The sequence below is a fragment of the Pezoporus flaviventris genome, unplaced genomic scaffold (assembly GCF_033815535.1).
Source record: "Pezoporus flaviventris isolate CSIRO_AGI_PZ_B2104156 unplaced genomic scaffold, CSIRO_AGI_Pfla_v1 ptg000021l, whole genome shotgun sequence".
Classification (NCBI taxonomy): Eukaryota; Metazoa; Chordata; class Aves; order Psittaciformes; family Psittacidae; genus Pezoporus; species Pezoporus flaviventris.
The window spans coordinates 6,086,804-6,110,119 of record NW_026892569.1 but is presented as its reverse complement, the minus strand read 5'-3'; the positions used below and the strand labels follow the sequence as shown (position 1 = coordinate 6,110,119).

General features: G+C 46.5%; 1 protein-coding gene across 5 annotated transcripts in view; it reads right to left on the bottom strand.

Annotated features, from left to right (window-relative positions):
* Nucleotides 1-23,316, bottom strand: part of LRIG1 (leucine rich repeats and immunoglobulin like domains 1) — a 90,988-nt gene that overhangs the window by 58,649 nt on the left and 9,023 nt on the right. For 3 of the 5 annotated variants that reach the window (XR_009743818.1, XM_061455805.1, XM_061455807.1), the window contains exon 1: nucleotides 3,956-4,228. The exons of 1 other annotated variant lie outside the window; for it this stretch is intronic. Coding sequence is in view for 3 of the 4 variants with exons in the window: in XM_061455805.1 (XP_061311789.1) it covers nucleotides 3,956-4,050 (95 nt within the window). In the remaining variant the exon portion in view is untranslated. Of the gene's footprint in view, nucleotides 1-3,955; nucleotides 4,229-11,501; nucleotides 11,713-23,316 lie in introns of those variants that run through there. One more of the 5 variants, XM_061455809.1, reaches the window with a different exon arrangement.

The following is a 23,316-nucleotide window of genomic DNA, read 5'->3' as shown; positions in this document are numbered from 1 at the left end:
GCCAAGCTCAGGGGCACAGCTGTCTCATTGCTGAAAACTGTCACATTCCTGCTCTCCCATAGCACTGAACACATCACTTCTCAAGAAGCCTCTTGCTCTGATGGCATGCAGTAGTGCAATGGATCACTGAGCACATCTTTCTGCCATCAGTATTCTAAAATGCCTTCAAAGAGCCCTCAAAACTGAAAGCAAAACCTATCCTTTCCTGAATCAGAAGTCCTCTAAAACATCTGAGCTATGTCAAATACTGGGCATCTCTTCAACATGGCAGTTTATAAAGCATCATCTACAATGCTTTATGCCGGTCCCAAGAGACCTTGTCTTTGTGTGGTCTGCCTATTTCCTGACACCTGCATCTCCATATGGAGTCAGCCAAACCCAAGTGTGGACATACCCACACAGAAAGCAGACTGCCCCGTGTCCTGCCTGCTTCCCTCCATGGGTACATGTTTCCACTGAATTACTCATGGGAGGGTATTTTGATCTATCCAAGGCAACTGTGGAAAGAAAACAGAATTCAGACAGCCAACAGAAATCCTGGACGAGAGCCTGTGCTGTAAGTCCAGGGATGCATCTTACAAAGGTCAAAAGCTTCTACAAATGGCAGAGAAGACAGAGCCACCAACTTGAGTGGGCTCAAATGTTCAGATTGTTTTTTCCCTGTTGAATAGAGACGCTGCTCTGAAGTTTGTGGGTCTTTTCAAACTTTATTTTCACTTAATGGTATGAGACATACTCTGCACATTATTTATCCATTGCACACTTCAAGTCTTCCTTGTATTGGCTAATCCAACAATGTAGGGGGTTTTTCCCCCTCCAGTCAGTAAGATGACTGTGATCAGGAACTGAGGACTTTTTAAATCAATATGGGAGGGCCCTGTTCTATTCATCCATTCCAGACTGAATAAGAGAGCAGGGTTTGCCTTCAGTGCACATAGTGAAAATGGCACTGTGGATCACTGAACAGTGCAGAGACTAAAAAGAACACCTTGTTAAATAACCAAGTACACAGCCTGCCTTGAAACCATGTCCTGAAAGTAATGATGCTGTCACAAAGGGTTCTGCTTGCCAGCAAGGAAGGATCAATAAGCTCTTTGAACCATGAGATGCCAATCCTGCCTCCCTGGGCAAGGAGCAGGGTAGAGCAGGAGTTCACATAGAAGTTAAGGCTCTGTTTGGGAACTTAATCAGCACAGAGAGGAGTCACCTCTCTTGAAAACAGAGGTGCTTGGCTGGCTTGCCAGACAAAGGAATGGAGACATAGGCAGCTCCTGGTCTGTGTTCACCATGATGATGGCTGAATTCTGTTTAGCAAGGTGAAGGTTTCCGACCCTTACATCAAAACCATTTATCTGTCAGTGCAGAAGATTATGTCAAAAGCGTTTCTCCACCTTTTGATGACAGGCATTGGATAAAACGAGGATGGCTCAAAGTTCTGCCACTGCCAACTGTGGCTTTCATTAAACACTTTGTCAACCATTGTCATAACACAACTTTTCATTGCTCCTGCACAAAAGGGAGCCGAGGGCCCAGAACAATCGAGCCCTGCAATAGAAATTCCTTTGGCTAATCTGTCGAAAGATAGCTGCCTAGTCTGCAGCTTACTGAATAGGCACCATCCTCTTCCCACATGTTTGTGGATGGCTTTACAGCACAGGAATGGAGGCCCCATGCACACTTGATTGGGTATGAAAAGCATGGCTTCAGCTGAATTAGCTTGGGGATGGGGGCCAGGAAAACAAGAGGGGGAACACACTGCCCATGCTAAAAGTATACAGCTGTGCAGAAAAGCTAGCACACACAAATTTCTCTTTTGAACAAGCTCATGAGCTCCCAGAGAGATGGCAGAGTCCTTGTATGGAGTGACATGTGAGGCTTAACACTGAAGTACAAAGACATCAAAAGGGACTGCAAGGATTCGGGTGGTTGTATGCATGTAAGGATGGAAAGAAGCAGCTTTAGTCTATTTTTTCATCCTTGTGCACAGGACAAGCCCAAAATCTACTTCCATAAGGCAAGAAAGAGTAGCCAAACAGCTACTGCAGCTACTGCCAGCTACATCTGCACTGCACAGCAACACCTTCCCTTGAAGGGGAATTTTCCAGCTTCCACTAAACAAATGGCCACCAAATGGAGTTGTGTAAGCCACCACAGTGATGAGAGTCAAGAGGAGCTTTCACATGCTGGACACATAGTCCTTATTTACTTTCTGAAGGATTTCTTGTAGATTCATTTGAAGTGGCTCAGGCACTGCAAGAAGATGAAGCTTGGACTTAGAGGAATCACCCACCCAACCCAACACAGCCATTCCTGAGTTTCCTTTAAATCTGGCCTGCTAAACTGATAGAAAACTCACAGATTCTTATGCCCCTCAGGTGCCTCATCACCCTCACCTCTGTTCCACTGCTCCCAAACTCAGTGTCACAAGCCTATGGTCAGCAATGACAAAGAACAGCAGTACGTCCTTGCTGAAGGGTGCACTGAAGGGCTCTGCACCCATAGTACATCCTGTGTTTAAGCCGGCCTCGAGCATGAGCTCGCACACTGCTGAGCAATACTTGGGACTGACTGGGCCGTGCAGCTTCTGGGATGCTCAACTTCTGGGGTGCCCATGGCTGAGACAAGCCAAACTCCTCATGATTTTACAGTGCACCCTGATGAGCTCTGCTCTACCCAGCTTACAAGAGAAGGGACACTGCTGGGGCACAGAAGTTTCTCACATGAAGCATCAGCAAGAGCTGCCTCATAAAAGGAAGCAAGATCCACACAGGGCAGCAAAAGTGAATGTTCCTTACTGTTCTGTGTGCTTTGGAAAGAAGAAGGGGACCCTATAGGGCACTGGAAAGACAAGTAGCACCCACGTGGGTAAAGCTGTGCCCCATCACTGAGCAGTCCTGCTAGCAGCTAAGCGAATGTGCTCACTCAGGCTTTACTTATGCCCTAGCTCAAATTAGCAGCAGCAGCATCATATTAGCCTGGGTTAATAGCCTGCTCATATAAGGGGCTTTATGTGCAGAAAGGAGTCAACCTAAGGGCAACCCTCAAGCCATAATATGAGCTAATTTGACAGTGAAGACAAACTTTGAGAGGTCATCCAGACACCAAGAAAACTGCACCATGAATCACTCTCAGTCATGACCAACAATACTGTCTAAAGGAAATTCCTGTAGCATGATCACCAAAGAATCAATACCATGCTGATTCCAGCAGATGCATGCAGTCATTAATGCAAAGAACATTAATTAAAACCTCATCACTGAGAAGCATTGTGCTGGAGTACAACTTAAACATGTGATAGATATGGTTCAAAGAGTTAGGGAATTAGCTTCAAGTAACTCTCAGGCATGTATTCTCAGCCCTGGCTCTTCCTCCTCCTCTGCCATTCTGCCCTCACAACTGTTTCTGCTCACTAGCACAAAGATCTCATCTGGTACATAAGGGTAAAGGTACTACCAGAGCTGGTCTGCTCACGTAGGGCTGCAAACGTAGGCATCTCCATCACTGCTGGCTCCCTGGCTCAAACAGGCAGCACAAGAGAGCGACCACACTCTGGCTGAGGAAGGGCATAGAAGCGTTGCAGCAGCATTGGGTAATGCTACATTAATGCTGGAGGCTCCTACATCTCCTACAAACAAGGAGCTTTCAGAGGCTTTACTTGTCTCTTTCAAAAAGGGCAGTGTCAGATTATTTTAGGTCCTGTTCAGTTTACACAAATGTGTTTTGACAAAAGCTAGGATCCCATTTCCTGCTATTTTAATAACCTTAGCAAAACTAAAGTGCAGTTCTTTGCTGCCTTTTTCTTATTTTGCTTGGAAAACCATCTCCTCCAAACACCTCGATTTTTTAAATTTTTTCTTAAAGAAAGATTAGCTTCAGATTAATCTACATAATCACACACAGCTGCAAACACACAACATATATGCAAAGCACTCTGGTAACTCCGGTGCTTACAGACATCTTGCTATACCTCTGCAGCATCAGGAAAAGTGTAAGGATACTCATTTTACCAAAGGTTGATCCTGGTCCACCCAACAGTTGTTCTCTCAGCATTTCAACTGCTCCATGCTCCAAAAAGAATAAAAATGAGATTTCAATAAGTGAAGTAATTTGAAAGCCATCCAATGGCCTCAGCCCTTCCTGCAGCCAGCAGGGACCCAAACCAACTGAGGATGGCTGGACAAAGCAAGCATGAATGACAAGGTATTCAACAAGGCTTTCTCTGCTTCTGAAGATACTAGCAACACTTAGCTCACAGATACCGAGACCATAAACTCTCCCATCAGGACTGCATGTTCCTCCTCTCCCAAAAGGCAGCATTGTACGCAGGGAACAGGGATGCTGAAAGGCTTAAAGCAAGCGAGATGTAATTGCAGCAATTTTTCACTTTATTTGCTGCTTCTGTTAAGCTGCACTGCCTGAAGGAGGCTGATCCTCCCCAAAACACACTGAGCCATCAGCTCCAAGGATCGCCTCAAAGCACAAAGACATTTCAAAGAGGGCACCGGCATCAAATAACTACTGAATTAGCATAGAGCAACCCTGGTTTGCCACCTGCAACAGGTAAGGAGCTGGAAGGAAAAACAGGATGTGGAAGACTGGTTTTTAACCCGCAAATAAAACTCTTCCCTTCATCCTCCCAAATACCCACAGGGTTTCTGTGTTTATTTAATCAAAGTGCTGCCTACTGTTGTGAGAAAGCCATACCCTAAAACCAAACCCCTGCACATTGTTTGCTCCACTGCATGAACAAACTCACCTTCTAATTTGATGGCAAATTCTGCCTCCACAAGGCAAAGCACACTATGTCTCAGAGTGCTGAAACAAGGGCCGGAGGCCTAATTCAAGCAAAATGCCTATGAAACAAATTGCTACTGCTTCCATCACCACTGTGTTTCTCCAGTAAATCAATAAAGGCCATGACTTCTTTACTAACATTTTCAAATAGGGCTCCCCGCTGTGTATTCAACACACTAAACCAATTTATTGAGGATTAACAACTATATAATTCACCATCCACGTCCCCCTTAGAACAACTGCTAAGCCTCCATCAACTGATAACAAGAGCTACACTGATAAATCACCTCTAAGTTCAATTTGGAGTTTCAAAACCTGCTGCTTCTGCAAAGCAAATATTTCCATCTCAGAGTTGCGCAATTTTTCACAAGTACTCGCAGCAGATAAACCACGTTAAACCTTTGGCTTGTTTGGATGCTTGGAAAGACCCAGGGCTGTGTGTATAACTGCTGGCAACACAACCCTGCCACCACATGACTTTGCAAAATCCAGCTGTGGGTTACGAGTTGAGTGCTGAAGGAAAAGGGAGATAATCCAGGCTCCCCAGACACTGTTCAGAAGCTTTCACAAGAAAACATCCTAGGTCAACAACCATTCAATAGTATCCAATAACCCATATTTTAAGATATGCTTTCTTCTAAAACACTCAACTGTGATGTGCTCTGCTCTCTTTGGGGATGAAAGTGGTTTCAGTCATGTCTGAAAGCACTTCTGGTAAGCTCAGAGTGCTTCACTAGCCAAGAAGGTGTTTTTCCACTGCTTCAACACCACAGTTCATCAGAAACACCAAGTAAATACATCACCTGGCCCAGCTCTGACAGTACCACCATGTTCACATACACACAGCTCCAATGGCAGCACAGGGCACAGCACCACATGTCCATGCTGGAGCAAAGGTTGGTCAATCATTAATGGCAGGGAGAAGGGCAGGCAGCCTGCTCCCATGGCGTTTGCCCAGCGCTTCATTCTCTACTGATTCTTCCCATTAACAGTTAATTGGGAAGGACGGATCTCCCCCAAAAAGCACACTCACTTGGAAGCGGCACAAAGGAATTTTGTGCGCTGGTTAAAACTAGTCAGGCAAAGAGATGAGGGAAAAGGTACCGGGAAAACAGCATGCAGGTTTGTCTTGCAGCTCAGCCGTGGGGATCACCAGCTTGCTCTCATCTCTCTCTCACCTAATGCTGCTTTTAACACCAGAGAGGGGCTGCAGCACCTCCCACCCTCATACAGCAGAACACTGGAAAAGCAAAGAGGCATCTCCCATTCTCTGTCGACCCAGGCTGACCGCACTACACCAGTATCACCAGTGGCTGCTGCTCACCCAGTACATCTGCTGCATCATCACCGATGAGATATCTCAGCAACTATGTTGACTTGAAGCTCTGTCCCATTTGATGTGCTGCAAAGAAGGTGACGCTGCCCATGGCAGGGGGGTTGGAACTAGATGAGCTTTAAGATCCCTTCAAACCCAACTATTGTATGATTCTAACTGACTAGAGCCAAAGCAGCTACCCCAAGCACTGGTCATCTCTCCTGTCTCTGGCTCCCTTCTTCCCACCTGGTGGCAATAACTACTCTCACATAATCCCCAGAGAACTCAGCAGCTTTCCACAGTGGAAATAATCCCTTTCTGATCCTAGCAGCAATCTGAGTGGAATTACATTGGACTTCTTGCTATGTTCACCATAAAAAAAAACAAAAAAAAACAAACCACACTCAAGCAAGGACATTCCCTTCAGTTTTCAATGCTGTAGTCTGAAGTTGAGAGGTTGACCAAACCCTAAGACCTTGTGCATGGAAAGGAACGACACATACAACCTCAAAGCACCAGCTAACGGTTCATGCTGGCAGCACTGCATGATGCTGTGCCAGCTCTAATCCCCCAGAGGTGTGAAAAAACATGGGGCAGACAGCTCTCCATTTGCAGGTTAAAAATAGTTCTTTATTACAAAGAACAGCATTTTAAGGGGAAAACATACACATTTTAAGCTAAAAAAAATCCCTAAGCTGGCCATCCTTCGCAGGAGGTGTGTGGTTTACACAGGCATCCACACTCTCTCCTTTCAAGTAATCAATGTCCAATCATAATGCACTTTCATTCCCAGCACTTTTGCATTGTCAATAAAGCACCAAGCAATTTAATGGATTTCTAACCCCAAATTGGAAGCTGTACTGCATCCAACTGATTCAATTTTTTCAGTCTTAGAGGAAGCCCTGGAACAAAATGCCAGAAATAAAACCACACACATTGATAACATTACAGAAATAGATACACCAAGAAGCAAATGTTCTGTCCCTTTTATCTGATCTCCAACCTGTTTTAACTGACCTTCAAAGATGGAAAAGCTACATTTAAAAGACATTTCCACCTAGATCAACAGAAATAAAAGCCAAGCTATATAGAATGCTTTTGCTGCAAAACAAGGCAAATAAATTTACTTTTCACTTGAAAATGAAAAGCCAGAAGAGACTTTCAATTTAATTTACTCCATATTTTAGGTCCTAAACAAACCATTTTCCTCAATAAGCTTGTTTCTCTGCACATGGTGCAAGAACAGCAGAGATGGCTTCCTTTGCCCTCGTATTATCACAAACTATAGCACCCAACAGCTGCATTACCACCTTTGCCTAGCAAAAGGCTGAAGTAGCAGACCGCAGAGGCAATGGTGTGATAGGGGAGTTACCAAAAGTGATCCACAGTGCACTTCCTGCTGGCAGGAGAAAGCCATCGGGTTAGATACTGTTTGACACTCTCCTCACATTGATTCTACGTGTAAATGATCACTGCAATTACAATAAGCATGACCTAGAATATAACATTCCTCCAGAAGACACTCTTCATTTTACAATGTGCTATATAGAAAGCTGTATTCCTGCCTCAGTGCTATGAGCAGGGCCATCTATCAGAACAAGCATTCATACTTTCTTGGCGTAACTCCTGTAGTAGTGCTGTTTACTGCTGGGATAGCCACGGGATACCAGCAAGGATTTCAAAGCAGATGAAGCTGGTGCTTATGTCTCTGCCAAAAGAATGCCACAAAGAAGTCAAGGGGATGGTTAAATCTCTTGCTGCTTTCCATTACATGCCAGTCTTCACATTCCTTACATACAGCAGGATGTCACAAATAAGCATATATTCTTGCTCAGATAACTTGCACATGTTCATGACTTTCACTATGAATTTATAGATGCATGTGCAGCTACAAACACAAGCACATACACATCTATACCTGCAAAGGCAGTACACCTACAGTGATGTATACAGGCAGACAGGCTTTCTGAGGAGAGTTTGGGATAGCTGTACATATAGCTTATGAAGGAGTTGTGAAGAGCGCTAGTAAAAATCTTTATTGCACTCTGCCCCAGCATATAATGCTGCATACTTTACAGAAGCACTATTATTAAACATGTTTGAGAGCTTTACAGTTTTTATTGGTGCTATTTTTCAACTCCTTCCACTTACAAAGCCAGACTTCTTTATTAGCACAACTCAAACTGCAGAGAGACACAAAGAGAAAGGAACAGTTATAGCCAATAACATTTAGGAAATCCTTCACATGAGCTTACTCTTCCTCAGTCAGGTACCTCAGGACTTCCCAGGATTACAACACAGTCCCTGTTTCCAGTGGCTGCAGCTTTTTACTCTTCAGGTCTGTCATGGTTTAAGCCCAGCCTGTCACTTAGAAACCACACAGCTGTCTGCTCACTCCCTCCCCATCGAAAGAATGTAACTCCCATGGGTTGAGATAAGAACAGTTCAGTAACTAAGGTATAACACAAACCACTGACTGCTGCTACCACCAATAATAATAATAAGCAAAATAACAAGGGGAGAGAATACAACCACTACCAGCTGTCGACTGATACCCAGCCCGACCAAGCAGTGAACCAGTCCTTCCGGGTAACTGCCCCCAGTTTACATCCTGGGCATGACGTGCTGTGGTATGGAATACCTCTTTGGTCAGTTTGGGTCAGGCGTCCTCTCTCTGCTTCCTCACAGCTTCCCCTCCTCCCTGGCAGGGCACGAGACTCAGAAAGTCCTTGGTCAGAGTAAACGTTACTGAGCAGTAACTAAAAACATCGGTGTTATCAGTGCTGTTCCCAGGCTGAAAGTCAAAATCACAGCACTGCACCAGCTGCTAAGAAGGAGAAAAACAACTGCTACTGCTGAACCCAGGACAAGGTCTCTAAAGAGCAAAGCAAAGGTGAATCAGACAATCAATGAGGCTAGGTTTGCTCCTGCTCCCTACACTCCTTGTTGGGGCACTCGAGCTGAGCTCAAACCCTGCATTAGCATCACTCAGGCACTAAAGCTGAGCAAACGTTTCGCCTTCAGATCAGGAAGGTATTTTTTCCATATACTTCAAAGGGATGTACTTCACTGGATGGATGCCTTGATTTATTATTCAGTGAACTCCCTCAGATTTGTGCAATTTCTCAGCTAAAAGCACAGCTAATTCAAAGGAGAGTGGACGTTATTAAAGTTGAATCAAAGAACAAACTTTTTCTATAGATTTTTATCCTTTCTAAATTGTACAGGGATGAGAAGGGGAACATTCCTCTGCTCTTTTGCTGTAAGAAGCAATTAAGAATTCGCTCTCTTACAAAACTGCTGGATTCAGAGGTATTTGGATAAGCCCATTCCATCTTCTTTTAACTATTACTGGAGTACTGCTCGGCTCTGCATCTGAGATAGATCTTTTGTTGTAACTGTCTTAGTTTGTACCCCCTAGCTGTGTACATGCCAGTGGATGTTCTAGCACCAGCTTCAAGCACAGGGAAGCCCTTCACCTGAACAATGGCTGCCTGAACAACAAATTCTGCAGAGGAATGCGAAAAGGCAGACAGATCCTTCCCTCTTGCTTCAAGCCCATTTCAGACATAACCCAACGTAGATGCCACTTTAAAATCATCTGATGGCCTCTTAAAGGAAGTCCCATAATGAAACTCCATGTGGGTGGCCACCCAGCTGTACTGATCATAGAAAAAGCTAACACTACAGTCAGGCCAGGAACAGAAACACCCCATTCACTCTTTTGACTGGTCCTCATAAGCTCACAGGCCCTGTGCCAAAGAGCTCACTACTCACACCGAGTCTCCCATGGGGAAAAAAAATCACCTTGGCTCTGCACCAGCACCCAACACCTTGCACTCCAAAAGGTGGTTATCTCAAAAATGTAAGTGCACAAGTTGCTCCCAAGGTTTGTTATTGTATGGGGAGGGCTACAAGTGTGCTCATGGCTTGGAGAATTCTAACTGTGACCTTTGGGGAGTAGATAAATTAACTTCTGTGAAGAGAATAAGGAGAAATGTCACCATTACAAGGCAATCAGGAAAAAGAGAACTCTTAGGGCTCATGGAAAGCAACAATGGCAGTGTTCATGGCCAGACTGGACAGCGTTTTGGGGGACATGGTCTAGCGTGGGCATCCTTGCCCAGGGAAGGGGGGTTGAAACCAGATGTTCTTAAGGTCCTTTCTAAACCAAACCGTTCTATGATTCTAAGAGAAGACAGCAATGGAAAAAGAAGTGCAGCACTTCATGCACCAAAGATGAAGTCCTGAGCTGAACCACGATAGAGAACCCAAGACACCGCACAAGTGGGGTCACGGGAGAGATTAAAGAGGACAAGTCCAAGGAGACCAGAGGGTAAGAGCACATCATATGCTTGAAAAAACACAGAAAAGAAACACCCATGCATATCCCTACCACACATGTGAAGCCACAAAGAGGAGATATTTTCTCTCCTCCGGGGAAATCACAACTTGGCTGTTGGCTGCAGTCTTCTCAGTCCTTCCTAACACCAGGCACTGTCAGAAGCAGGACCCTGTGTCAGAGAAGCCACCAACCCATAGCAGTGTGAGAGCACATGCTATTGTACTCTCTATTCCAAGCCTGCCTTGACTACAGCCACATTAAACAACACATTTTCCTCAATTTGTCACAGTAAGCGAGGTATGAAATAAAAACATTCTCAATCTTCCAAACACACAAACTCCCCCCCCAAAGCCTTCTGCAAACCAATGAAAACCATGTAAAAATAAATTGTAGTGCATTTTATAGGGGAAAATAACTGTGCCGCAACTGGAAACACATAATCTAGCTTTTCTCTAACAGAGCCTACAGGAAATGGCCCTGCAAAAGTTAACCAAGTGATACTGAACTTTCTCCAGAGTGTTGTATAGGAAATAACACTGCAGAAACGACAGCTTGATTTAACCTTCTGTCCAGACTGTGCTACAAAGCCATTCTACAGAGGTATCTGGCTGATGCTAACAACCCTCTGGTGCATTCTCTAGAGCTGCAGCAGAGAAAGCAGGTTATCTCACACATGCTCAGCAAAGCACCCTCACCACGGCACATAGCCCAGGCAGCCAGCTGCTGATGGAAAACAACATTTTACAGTTTTCCCTTTCTCTGGCTGGCAGCTGGGGTTTATGCAGGGATTTAAGAATGTGAAAAGGCAAGGGCTGTCCTGTGGTGCAAAGAGTAGGCACATGCATCCCTTGCATTCAGACCAAGGTGTCCCATCTCTAACAAATGGACGGATGCTCCGACACCTCAACGTGATACCACAGTATTTCTGTGTGAAACCCCCTCTAGCATCACATTTCTCAGCTCCACTCACTGAGCTTCTTCCCCTTTACTCACCACCTCCACCACTGCAAGAGGGGCTGCTTCATGCACCAGTGAAGGATCACTTACTCCAAAGGCATCTCGGGAACAACACGTCTGCCAAGAAATCTGGTGTCAATATTTGCCTGGAGCTCTTCAATCACAATTACACATGCTGAACCAGGCTACCCTCCATCCTTTCTTCCCTGCTGTCCACATGCTCTGGTGTGGAGAAGGTAGTGTTGCAAAGGCCTGAAACAAGTCTGGTTTTCAGCCTTCATTTCTTTTAGTCACGAAGGAGGTGGCTTACATATATATTATATATATACATCTATTCTATCTAGTGAATCCCCGATATCTCAGTCTTTGCTTTTAATAAAACACACTGTATGGGAAAGGAAAAGGTAAAGAAATCAAGGTTTTCCCACATTCCCACAAAGCTTGGGTTCCTATGTAATTGCTTAAACAAGGACAAGCTTCAAGAGCTTCATCAAGTTAACCAGTGGGAAACCACTTTGGGGGGGGGGGGATTTTCACAGCAAATTTGACCCTACAACCACCACTGCAAGGCACAAAACTCCCACAAACACAGGAGCAAGAGCCAAAAGATCCATCTAGAGCAAGGACATAACCCTCTGTTCAGGAGGCTCACAATAAAACGCCATCATGGAATGACACTGATTTCAGTATACCAAATGGGCTGCTGGGAGGGCAGCCAATACCCAGCAATACTGCAGTGAGCCTCAGGAATTGGCCCCAAGCTTACATCAAGTCACGTGAATCCAATTGCATAAACTGTACCTTTTCCACAAACACCTTCTCTGGGATAAAGGTTCTCATTTTACTCCACGTAAAAACACTCTCCACAGGTTTATAAGCTTTAATTGCCATGCAAGCACATAAAAAGTGCTCAAATAAGTCTATTTAATGGTTACACATTAACTATCATACACCTCCAGGCTTGTGTTATCCACTTATTTGCTAGATCAATAAACTGCTTGTAAGCAAACTTTTTTAAAGTGTTGCTGCTGCTGCAAATGTTCCATTCCTGTTTAGCAGTAACTTCATGGAATTAATTGGAAACTCCTACCTATATGTGAAGTTTTCTGCTAGGGAAAAAGCAAGCTGCTTTTCAGCACAAAGAATCAAACCCATGTATTCAATATTTGGACACTGGCCCACAAGGTAATGCAAAAGAAGTGCAACTCTGGGCTGGGAAGGACTGGGGTGAAGAATTATGTGTGCATGTGCATGCCTACAGAGACGGAGCTGCTCTAAACCCAAGGAGATAAGGTCTTTAGGAAGTGCTGTAAGCCTGGACAGCCAGGAACAGGGAAGCTGTTTGCATGAGGATGACAAACAGCATTAGCAAGAGGTTTTAGGGAAGTATACACTCAAAATACTCTTACTGGCAATTAAAGTGAAGTGCATCGTCCTCTGTAAAACCACTCCTTTGCCATTCATGTGCAGTCCTACATTCACCCCATGGCACCGAGACAGGCCCGTGGCACAGGAGGTAAGGAGGTGGCTGCCTGCATGTGGGCAACAGCAGTGGATGGGGCAGCATCAAATAAAACCTTGCCACAAGGCACCTTTGTCTGTTAAACAAGCCACTCAAGAACAGCTCTGCCAGGCTGCTCACAAAAGCAGGATGTCTGCAATGCTCCGTGGAGGAGGGTAGGAAGCATTTTACCACTGTCCTAAAAGGGGCATCAGCAACCTGGTGCAGCTCGACTGCTCTCTTATAGCAAGAGCACATTAAATACCTGCTCAGTTTCACCTGGGGCATTTACAGATGCCATCAGCCCCACGGACACATGCCGTTGGCAGCAGGGGCAGGAGGCTGAGTCCTGCACCCCCTGCCTCCTGCGGCATGAGGGAGAGGATGAGCAAGACTGAGCCAAGCAGCCTGAGAGTGATTAAGTGTTGATCAAATCCAACTATTCCTTCCATAAAGTCTCTGGTACGCCCAACCAGCTTCAACAGTCTCTGCGTATTGCTGTGAAATCCCTGTGATATTTATGACAAGTCTGCAAGCAGCTGCTTTGGCACTTTTTGGTTTCCTCCTTAACAGAAATGCAGAGCCTAAAGCTTCAGAGATGCACTCTGACAAGCCAGTGTGCTTCTCTGAGCACTCTCAGAGTGGGCAAAGGTACCAGAGCCTCACACCTCATGATATGCATCCTTCTAAAGACGGGTAACAGCACTGCTTTCTCCCTAACCACCTCCCCTTTCCCCATGGCAAAAACACATCCCTTCTCCCACACTGGCCATTCTCTTCCCAGCCCCGCTTCCATGGAGGGCAGACAGACAGCAAGCAGTTCGCACCTCCCCACCATAAACCTGCCCAAAGCAATTACCGGCCCTGCTCCAGCTGGGAACACATTGCTGCCTGGTTTATGGCAGCGGAGCCCCAAGGGCAGCAGGCCCCAGGTATGCACCGAGAGAAGCTAAAACCCCATGACAGCAAAGGAAACTCCAAGGCAGGGGGGCTCTCACTGCCTGCCCACCCCCTGTGCCCATTAAGAAAACTAATCCCCATCGTAAAAGCCGGAGCACAGGCTGTATTTCAGGCTAAATAATAAGGGGAGGCCTCTATAAATAAGGAATCACTATTCAGAGGGAGGGGGGATTCTAAAAGGTTATTTAGATTAAAAACAAGCTGCACAAACAAATAAACCTTGCTGCTTCCCACCCACCCCCCCACCCCGAGCCACCGCAGCCCCACAACACTGCCTGTTTTGCACGTGTTATCTGCAGGCTGCAGGCTAGGCGATTACCCAGCCACGCTGTTTCACAATCTGCTATCTCCAAACACTACGCTACACCTACACGTCAGGGATTAAACAAACATTTCCTCCTCCTCCTTCTTCAGGGTTTTCCTCCCCAGGTCTACAGCTCAGCTCCAAAGTCCAGTTGGGCAGCAGGCATGGGGCTGAGGTGTAACTGTGGGCTTAGAGGGCTTGGCACGCTCCTCATCACCGCCAAGAGCACCCATGGGATGGCTGGTGATCATGACAGGGCACACCAACCCCGTAGCACTAGGATAAGCAAGTGGAAAGATGGGGATGCAAGATCCACTGCAGCTTTCCATGAAAAACAGCCCAGACAACAGGAGAGGGGTTCTGTGAAACCCCGAGCATCCCTTCCACTGCTCCACTAAGTACACCAAATCTCTCACTTTACCATGAAGAAATGAAGAAAGGGGGGGGAAACTCATTTGTAGCCTTGCTCCCAAGGAAGACAAGGCTCCAAACATATATCATCCCAACAGTCTAAAACTGGGATGAGATCAAGGAGCAGGAAGGGTGAGCAAGCTCCCCTTCCCAGGGGCAGGCAAGTGGCCAGGGGCCATCACACAGCACCTGCCCTTGGCCGGGATGGCCTGCACCCATTGCTTCGGTACACAGGCAGCCCACGTGCCCCCAAAATACAACAAGGACAGCTGAGGTGGGGAAGGAAGGTGACACTAAAACACAGTGCAGAGATAACAGGAACACTCTGCACAAGTCAATTAAAGCCTCAGTCAGCCCTGGAGACAGAAATCCTCAGGAAATCAGATTCCATTTGCTTGTTTCCACACTGATTACTGGTGATTATGTGTAACTGCAGCAGGAAAAGGTGATGAAAAGTCTTTTCAATCTGCCATATTACCAAACAGGTTTATGTCACAAATTTGGGGGTGATCTGCCTTAGAAAACACTGGAATAGCAGGAACCAGCAAAGTGAGAGCATGAGATAAACCAAGGGACTGAACATTGGAGAACCAAGTCAGGGTGGCTGAATTTGTGTGGTTGCTGCTATTTAATGGCAATACCTCGTTAAAATTTGGGATAAAGGAAGCTTTTGTTAAGGACCTGCTCTTTCCCTCCCTCCCATACCTTCCCTCAGGGCTTGGAGATCACATAAAACACACATCCCCAAGCTCCTCAAGGGAGTTTTTTTCCCCAGCAAAGCCAAGGCTGACAAGACTTGACATTCCTGAGATGTTTAAATGGGGGGAGAGAGGGAGAAACAACAACATTTCTTTCCAAACCCACTTTCTGCGTTGGAGACAAGCAAAAATTGGGCTGGGGCCAATTAAAAAGATCATTTGCGAGATCATCTTCAATACTCCCAATGTTCCTGATGGAAAACTCCTAGGCTGCAACGTGGACACAAGCCCCCACACTGAATACTGCACATTCCTGGAGGGAGCTGTGGAGCATAAAGACATAATCGAGGCAATTGACACCACCGTGATTGCTGGTCTGTGCCCGAGTGCCCCATGGGGATATGCCACTACTGGCATTCACCCACTGCAGGTCTTGGGCTCTTCAGAACCAGCCTCCCCTTCCAAGCAGGCAGGGAGCCTTTAAACACATCCCAGGGACTTGGTAATGAGCTTGGAATTAAGAAGCCTGGATAATGAAGAGGTAAGAGCCAAGATACCCAATTTCTGCCAAATACCAGGAAAAACACCCCGCTATCAGTAGCCATTAATTCATGTGCAGCCCATTTTGTAGCTTTTTCCAGGCTGGGTTTCACTTGCCCGATGCTGCCAGACAGAACTGGGCAAGGAGGAGGGTACAGACAAGAGCACTACAGCTTGCAATAAAACCCACTGAAGGCAATACAAACCAGATGCGGACAGTAACTCCATGTGCTCCAAGAGGCATTACAGCTTTATATGCCAGGCACAGCACTTGGGAGCAAACACACTTGAGATCAGGGAACATTTCAACAGGTGCAGAAGAGGGTTAATGGGAACCCACTGAGCTCTACCAGCCAATTATTCTTTTTTGGTTTATTAACACAGAAATTTGGGCAAAGAGGACACCACAGCGCTCCACTTGTGCAATAAACTCCTTTCACCAACATCACTTCACACTTTCTAGAGTGCAAAGTTCACGCAGATATTGCTGGCTTTCTCACTCACTGCTTTTTGGCACTGTCCTGCCTCCTTGGCTGTTCATTAATATGCAATCAGTACATTAAAGGCTTGGTTCCACAGTCCCAGCTAGGCTGTAACAGCCTTTTCCAGCCACTGCTGTCTTGCGGAGCACAGAAGTGCAAATGTGTTTAGGTGCTCTCAAATACTCAAAAGCAGCCCCAAACCCTATATTCCTACCAACTGGGTTTTACAAAACAAGGAATTATCACTATCAATGGAAATAGTGCCTAGAGAAAAACTTGGAAGTTATAGTGAATTTACTCTCATTATGTCTTACTCCTTTGTGCACCAGTTATACCACGAAGTTTTTGCACAGTTACATACTGACTAATAGCCACACAGCAAAGACTACCCAAATACACTGGGAATGAGAATGTTTCCACTATTTCTATTTGTATGATGGCTCATGGGATGCTGTGAAGTCTCCCCCCCACAGAAAACCCAGCTACCCTCTAATCTTCCAGATCTGAGCAGGAAGCAGCACAGCTCCGCCTCATTTACTGTCACCACAGTTGCATGGAAAACCATGCCACCACAGATCAAAATCTGCTGCCCTGCTTTCCAAACTGGCACAGGAAAACTTATCCCAGACTCACTTAATACATTATGAAATCCTGTCTTATTTTTCTTCCCTGGGAGACTAAACATCAGCAGCTAGTTCAATATAAAACTAAGTACATGCTCAAAACACAGAGCAAACAGTTTAATTGTAAGGAGTACTAAAAAAAACCACTCTAGCTGTTTCAGGTCATTTTAAGCCAGAGTAATAAGCTCCGTCTCAATTTTTCAAGGATTGCTTATGATGGAGATGAGCCCAACTGGAAAATCAAAATCAAGAATCCCTGAACTCTGAAGGAAGGTTTATCTGAGTTTGGGTCAGTGTCTGTGCAGAATGCAGCACAGCCAAATAACATTTTTCCATTACATTCAATCACTATTACGTTGTGTTCTCCCCTCTACAAGCAACAAGGTCACATCAGATTTTCTCCAGGAGGCCCCCAGTCCCATAAATTGTTAAAGATCTGGATTTACATTTGTGGGATTACAGGAGATCAGCCAAATGTGCACATGCTGGAGGGAGAGGGGACAACGCAGCACTTGAGAACTGGAGAGTATTTTTCATTTATAAATAGTTTACATTTTTTGGATCCAGTGGCAGACAACCCGCTCAGTCTGTACTGCAACCAAAGACATATCATGTGCGAGCACTAACCACAGGGTAACAGAGAGAATAAACAACAGACAGGCAGCCATATGCAAAGAGGCTAGTGCTTTTGGTAGGGCAGGCAGATTAAAAGGAAAAGAAACACCAAATTCAGCAACCCTCATGCAGCTGAAGGACCTACTACATTTGAGAGGGACCTGTTTTCCCAAGTTAGGCTACAGAAGTAATCTCCATAGGGCAGCCAGCTCCCTGCTCTCAGCTGTGGCAGTGGTTTTAGCATCTCTCTGACCACAGCCACAGCACTAACAGAGACCAACTCAGGTACCTGCAGCAAGGAGGGACAGTGATGTCCAGATGATCATATATGCACAGCACAGAGAATGGGGTGGCATCTGAGTCCCAGGACAACGCCGTGGGTTAATGTGCACAGCAGCAGTTCAAATTCTGATGCAGGACAGACCTGATGCACTCTTCTAAATTATATATAGGCAATAACTACAAGAAACAGGAACCAGAAACACACTCTGCATCCTGCAACCATGTACCATGTCTTCACACCCCATGAGATTACATTTGCAAACAGTTTTTACCCAGCATCAAGCAGGTGTTGATCTAGCTGAGGATGTCCCTGCTCATTGCAGGAGGGGTGGATGAGATTACCTTTGAAGGCCCCTCCCAACCCAACCCAACCCATTCTATGATTCTAAGTGCCTAAAGTCTGCTGGGCTCTTTCAGAAGCCTACAGCCTCATAGACTTCACCAAGAGAACCAAATGAGCTGGATTACAAACCTCCTATATCAGCCTTTGCTTTCACACCAAATAAAGCTAAAATGAATGCTGACATCTACCTTATTGACGCCTTTACATCAAACAATATCCTGTATCCCACAGAAAAGACGTGTCTTAAAAGGAAGTGAGACAACCCTGTGCTCACCAAGCAGAGAAACCTGGACTTAGAGCATCTCTATGGAGATCAGCCTGCCAAGAACAATTTGATGTGTTTTATTACCACAAGGAATTCCACAAGTATGCTGGTAACTTCAGAGCCTCAGAGTGGGTTCCTAGGTAGGAAAAAGAGAATCTTTAACACAGACTTTCTGGGTTTTGCAAACATTTACCAGATGGAAGAGAATTCACAGACATTTCATCTGCCGTGACAAGTGTGTAGACACTGAATCTAGCAGAAGAGGCTGAGCACCCATCTCTGCCGTGAGTGAAAGCCAATGGCCAGATACGCCCAGCTGAACAAAGGCTTGGTTTCAATTATATTTCAGATTCCTCTAACAATAACTGCGTGGCATCTGGCACCAACACATCTGAGCCTTTGAAGTGGTTCTTGACTTCAACAGGGAAAAGGGGGAGGGTAAAAAAGGGAATCAATCAGCAATTGTGGTCTGAGTCAAACCTCTTCTCAGAGGAGAAAATGTTCATACCACAAACCCCCAGCACACCAGAAGTGTGCTAGCAAAAACAGAACACCCAACATAAACCCCATATTGGGGTCAAACTAGCAATGGATCTGCACTTTCACCTTCAAAAACAAGGTTATGAGATACATGGGTCAATGGTCCCAGACTCAAGAGCCTTCCTGCCTCTCAACACCTCCCCATGACTGCCTTGGGTGGTGTGACACTCCACATCCCCTTCCCGGTCACTCGTGCCTATAATAAGATGCTCACAGGAAGAGATATCCAATGCCTAAACCCTAACCCAGCAACAGTTAAACCAGAACAGGAAGGCAGCGAGCAACCCTTGCCCTCACATTACCCATTCAAAGTGCCACTGCTGGCTACCCAGCCCCAGGGAAGACAGCACATTCACTTCCATATTTCTGGGCAAAGGCAGCAGCTCCCACTGAGCTCTTCCACAAAAACTCATCATAAATAGATATTTGGAACATTTACAACAGACCAGAACAGCAACACATGGGTGCTGTGGGGTGTAAACTATGGGGTGACGGTGACCACAAGACTTAACCACCTCTGGATGTGCCCGGGAGAGCATCCCCAGGATGCTTAAGCAGGTACACAAGCTGCCATACACCCCTGCTTCACTTTCACTTAAATCCACCTTTAGATGTCTAAGCCCCTTTTCAGCTCTAACCTTAAACGACATCGCAAGGATCACTAGGGAAGTCAGTGCAACAAACCTCAGTTTTAAAGTGCATATCTTCTTTATCTGGTTTGCCCACATGAGCACAGCTGTGGTTCAACAGCAACAAGGTGGCAGAGCTCACCAGTTCCCAAACCGAGGATGGTGGTTTTGATCGGAATGATGCTCATTTAAAGAGGGATAAAAATGCCTCATTTATTTCCCTGCCTCCCCCTTTCCTCCCCTCCAAGCTGTGCCCAAGTCCTACCAACTCTTTTTGATAGGCCAGGCAATTTCTGGAAGCATCTTCTGGCTCGAAACATTCCCAGAATTTCAAGAATCTGCTCCACAAATCTTGAGGCTGCTTTGTTCAGGAATGCTGACATGTGGGCAAAGGGAAACCAAAACCTTCCCTTGAATGCTGCACAGAGCTTTAAAGCCTGCCCAAGAAGAAGAATGCAAGAGTCAAAAACCCTGACGGAAGTGTGGGTTTTCTGCTACATTTCAAGCATCGCCCCAACACGCTCTTCCAGCACGGGAAAGCAGCCGTGCCAGGACAGCCTGCGTGCCTAGCAAGGCTGATGGCCTCCATGTGCTCCCCTCAAAGCAGGGCTGGAGTTAAGAATGAATAAATAAAACAGACTTTCAGATCAAGTTTTCTTGGCCTTCACAGAGATGATCACACTGTGAATAAAAGCTCTGGGCTCGGAGTCGCTTCTCCCCAGACAGGATCCACCCACTTCCCAATGCCTCCCCATCCACAAGAACCAAAGGGCAAGCATGCTCTTGGTCTTCTGCTTGCACAGCTCCCAGGACAATACTTAAGTTGTCCTCTGGAAACAGACACTGCATGCCACAAAACTGAGAAAACTAGACCCCTAGCTTACCATAAAGCCTAATACTTACCTTAGGTGAGACAGATCTTCGCTGCTGTACTTACAGGACCATTTTCAAGCCAAGGAACCCTCCCCAAACCAGCAATCTGCCAGTGCCTTCCAAAGTAAGGCCCAGCTCCTGCTGTGACACCACTGGCCACATCAGCTTGTCATTTATTCCTGCCCTGAACCCCATTGAGGCCCAACAGACATCATGACATGAGGGCTGGAGGAATGCTTTTGACTGCTGACTGCAAGACACCAGCATCACAGCATTGCCCAATGCAGAATGAGGGTGGAAAGCAACCACTGCAGCAGCCTGGGCATGGGTCAAACAGATGCATGCTGCCCCTAAAACACCATCAAATATGACAAACACTCCCAAAGGGAATATGGTTGGTTCACATGGGCTTGAAAGCACTCAGTGGAGGTTCCAGAGAACACTGAAGAGCCAGCACAGGGAGAAGTGCCGGAGAGCTCCTTCCTGGCTTGTCCTCCGCATTTGCTCCATGTAGACTCACACCTAAGCAGGCACCCTGGAACCCCTTATCCCACACCACCGAAGTGCCAAGAGAAGAAGCAGCTCTGCTCCTCAAAGACAGGCACAGCCAGGTGGCTCCAAAGCCATCCCAACAAGCCAGGAAGGATTCTGCATTTCAAACCTAAAAGCAGGAAAACCATCAAAAGGCATTTCAACTGTGACAGACCATAAACTCCCCGAAACATTTCAAAGCACGTTTTCAATCCACTCCCAATCCCACCCCAGTCCCGTGAGTGCTGCTGCTGTTATTGTCTATCACAGTAAGGAAACTGCTTTCCCAGGGGCTGGAATGTTTCCTGCCACCAGCTGCAAAGGGCACAGGGAGCCAAATGGAAGGGGATGAAGCAGCCCAAGGAGACAGTGGATCTAGGAGAGCTTTGAGGGATGATGCATCCTGCAACAGCAAGGCAGAGCCTTTTATAACTGGAGGTCAGAATTACTCAGGAAGCCATAGAGGAAGCAATTGGAAATTGTTGGACAGGGAAACTTCCCCATTCTATTTCCAAATGCGCAGGCCCGTAAGTCTGCACTGAATTCCTCCTCTTTTAGCCATGCCTCTCACGAACAAAGCAACATTAACTAGCACGCAGCCCCAAAAGTGTCCAGCTGCAACCTCCTCCTCCCCCAAAAGAGGTGGATTTGCGTTGTTTTGTTGTTTTGACTTTAAAGAAACAGTCTGGCAAGCCTAAATGGCTTAATCACACACAGCGAGCCCCACGCTGGCATTACGACTTGCTCACGGGGTGCCTGAAAACCTCGCCTAGGAGCTGGCTCCAGCATCCGCAGCTGGACAGTGAAGCCAACAAAGTAAACAGCAGTAATGGGAGCCCAGCCAGCACCAGGGCTGCTGAAAGGGACCCAGACCTGAGGATGGGGTGGGCAAGGGGGCATTGGAATAAACCTGCAGTCTGAATGAGAGCCTGGGAGAGACAGAGGGATGCAGCACATCCATGTCCCTGCCAGCTGAAAGGACAGCTCGCCAGGCTCTTGTTAAGCAGACCACAAAGTGGTAGTACTTGAGACACAAGTGCTAGGAGCCATGAGAGAGAAGCGCTGTAGTAAACAGCTCAGGCTGTGATTTGGCATCTCCCAGGGATGCTGCCCAGCTGCATGGTTCTGCCTTCTCCCCACCCTGCTATGAAGACTAGACACCACGAGCCCCTGGCAGCCATCCATGCCCTGCTCCAGGGCTGCCAGGGCGATGCAAGCACACAGGGCCACTGCTTCCCACCAGCTCAATGCCCATCAGGCCGCAAATGCACCTTCTTCCTGGAAACTGCTCCAAGAGAGGAGCAGAGAGCCACCAAAACCAATCCCCAGTTTGCTGCTTTGGCTGAGACGCTCCCCTACCACATGGGTGACACCACTTCATACATAAAGGACCATGCTGGTCCCCAAAGAGGCCAGGATTTGGGTGCTGCCTCCACGGCACCTCCTGCTCACAGGAATGAGACACAGGGTAACCCAGGACCAAACCCTCCACTCCTGCCTATGGATATTAACCAGTGACAGCACCATCCCAGTAAGACTCTAAACTATTCCTTCACCAACTTCCTGGTCCTGCACAGTGCTTGGCAGAGCTGTGTTTCACAACTGGGTCTCCATTATTCACTCTTCCTGCACAGAAGGTTTAATAGCACTGCTCTCCCCCACGGAAATTCTTTGATGTCTCATATGGGATCAACTCACACTGCTTCCCTTCCCTTGGTGGGCATACAGCCACTCTCCCCAGCCTGCTGCCTATGAATGTGGTAGGCATTTCAAATTGGAGTTCACTCCTTAAACTGAAGCTGGCCAACAGCATCAAAAGCTCTGGGGGAGAAAACAGACACATGCACCATCAACATAGCCTCCTATCTCAGGAAACCTGGGTAAAAAGCAGTACCTGTCTCAGAGACTATTAAACCAGGGAGGAGCAAAGCCAACCGCTGTTTTAAGTAGAATGTAAAAGCCAAACACACCCTGTCAGATCTGTACAGCTTTCTTGTCCAAGAAGATTAACTCAAAGGCCAGGATATGTCTCTGCTGATAAGGATGAAAACACAGCTCCTGGAAGGGGTTCAGCTCACCAAGTCAAAACCCAAGCAACCTCACTTGGGGAGCTGGACTGAGCCCCATGGAGATAAACAGATGCATTTCCTAGAACTGCAGAAGCTGAAGCTTATCCTACTGTAAAAGGAAGAGCTCATTCATCTGCTCTTCTGAGCCCTCATCCAAAGCCCTTAACTCCATCGATCTCAACAGCTTTTGGGCGGTCACTGTCTCAATAACAAGGTTGGAAAGCAGGAAAGAGGATACA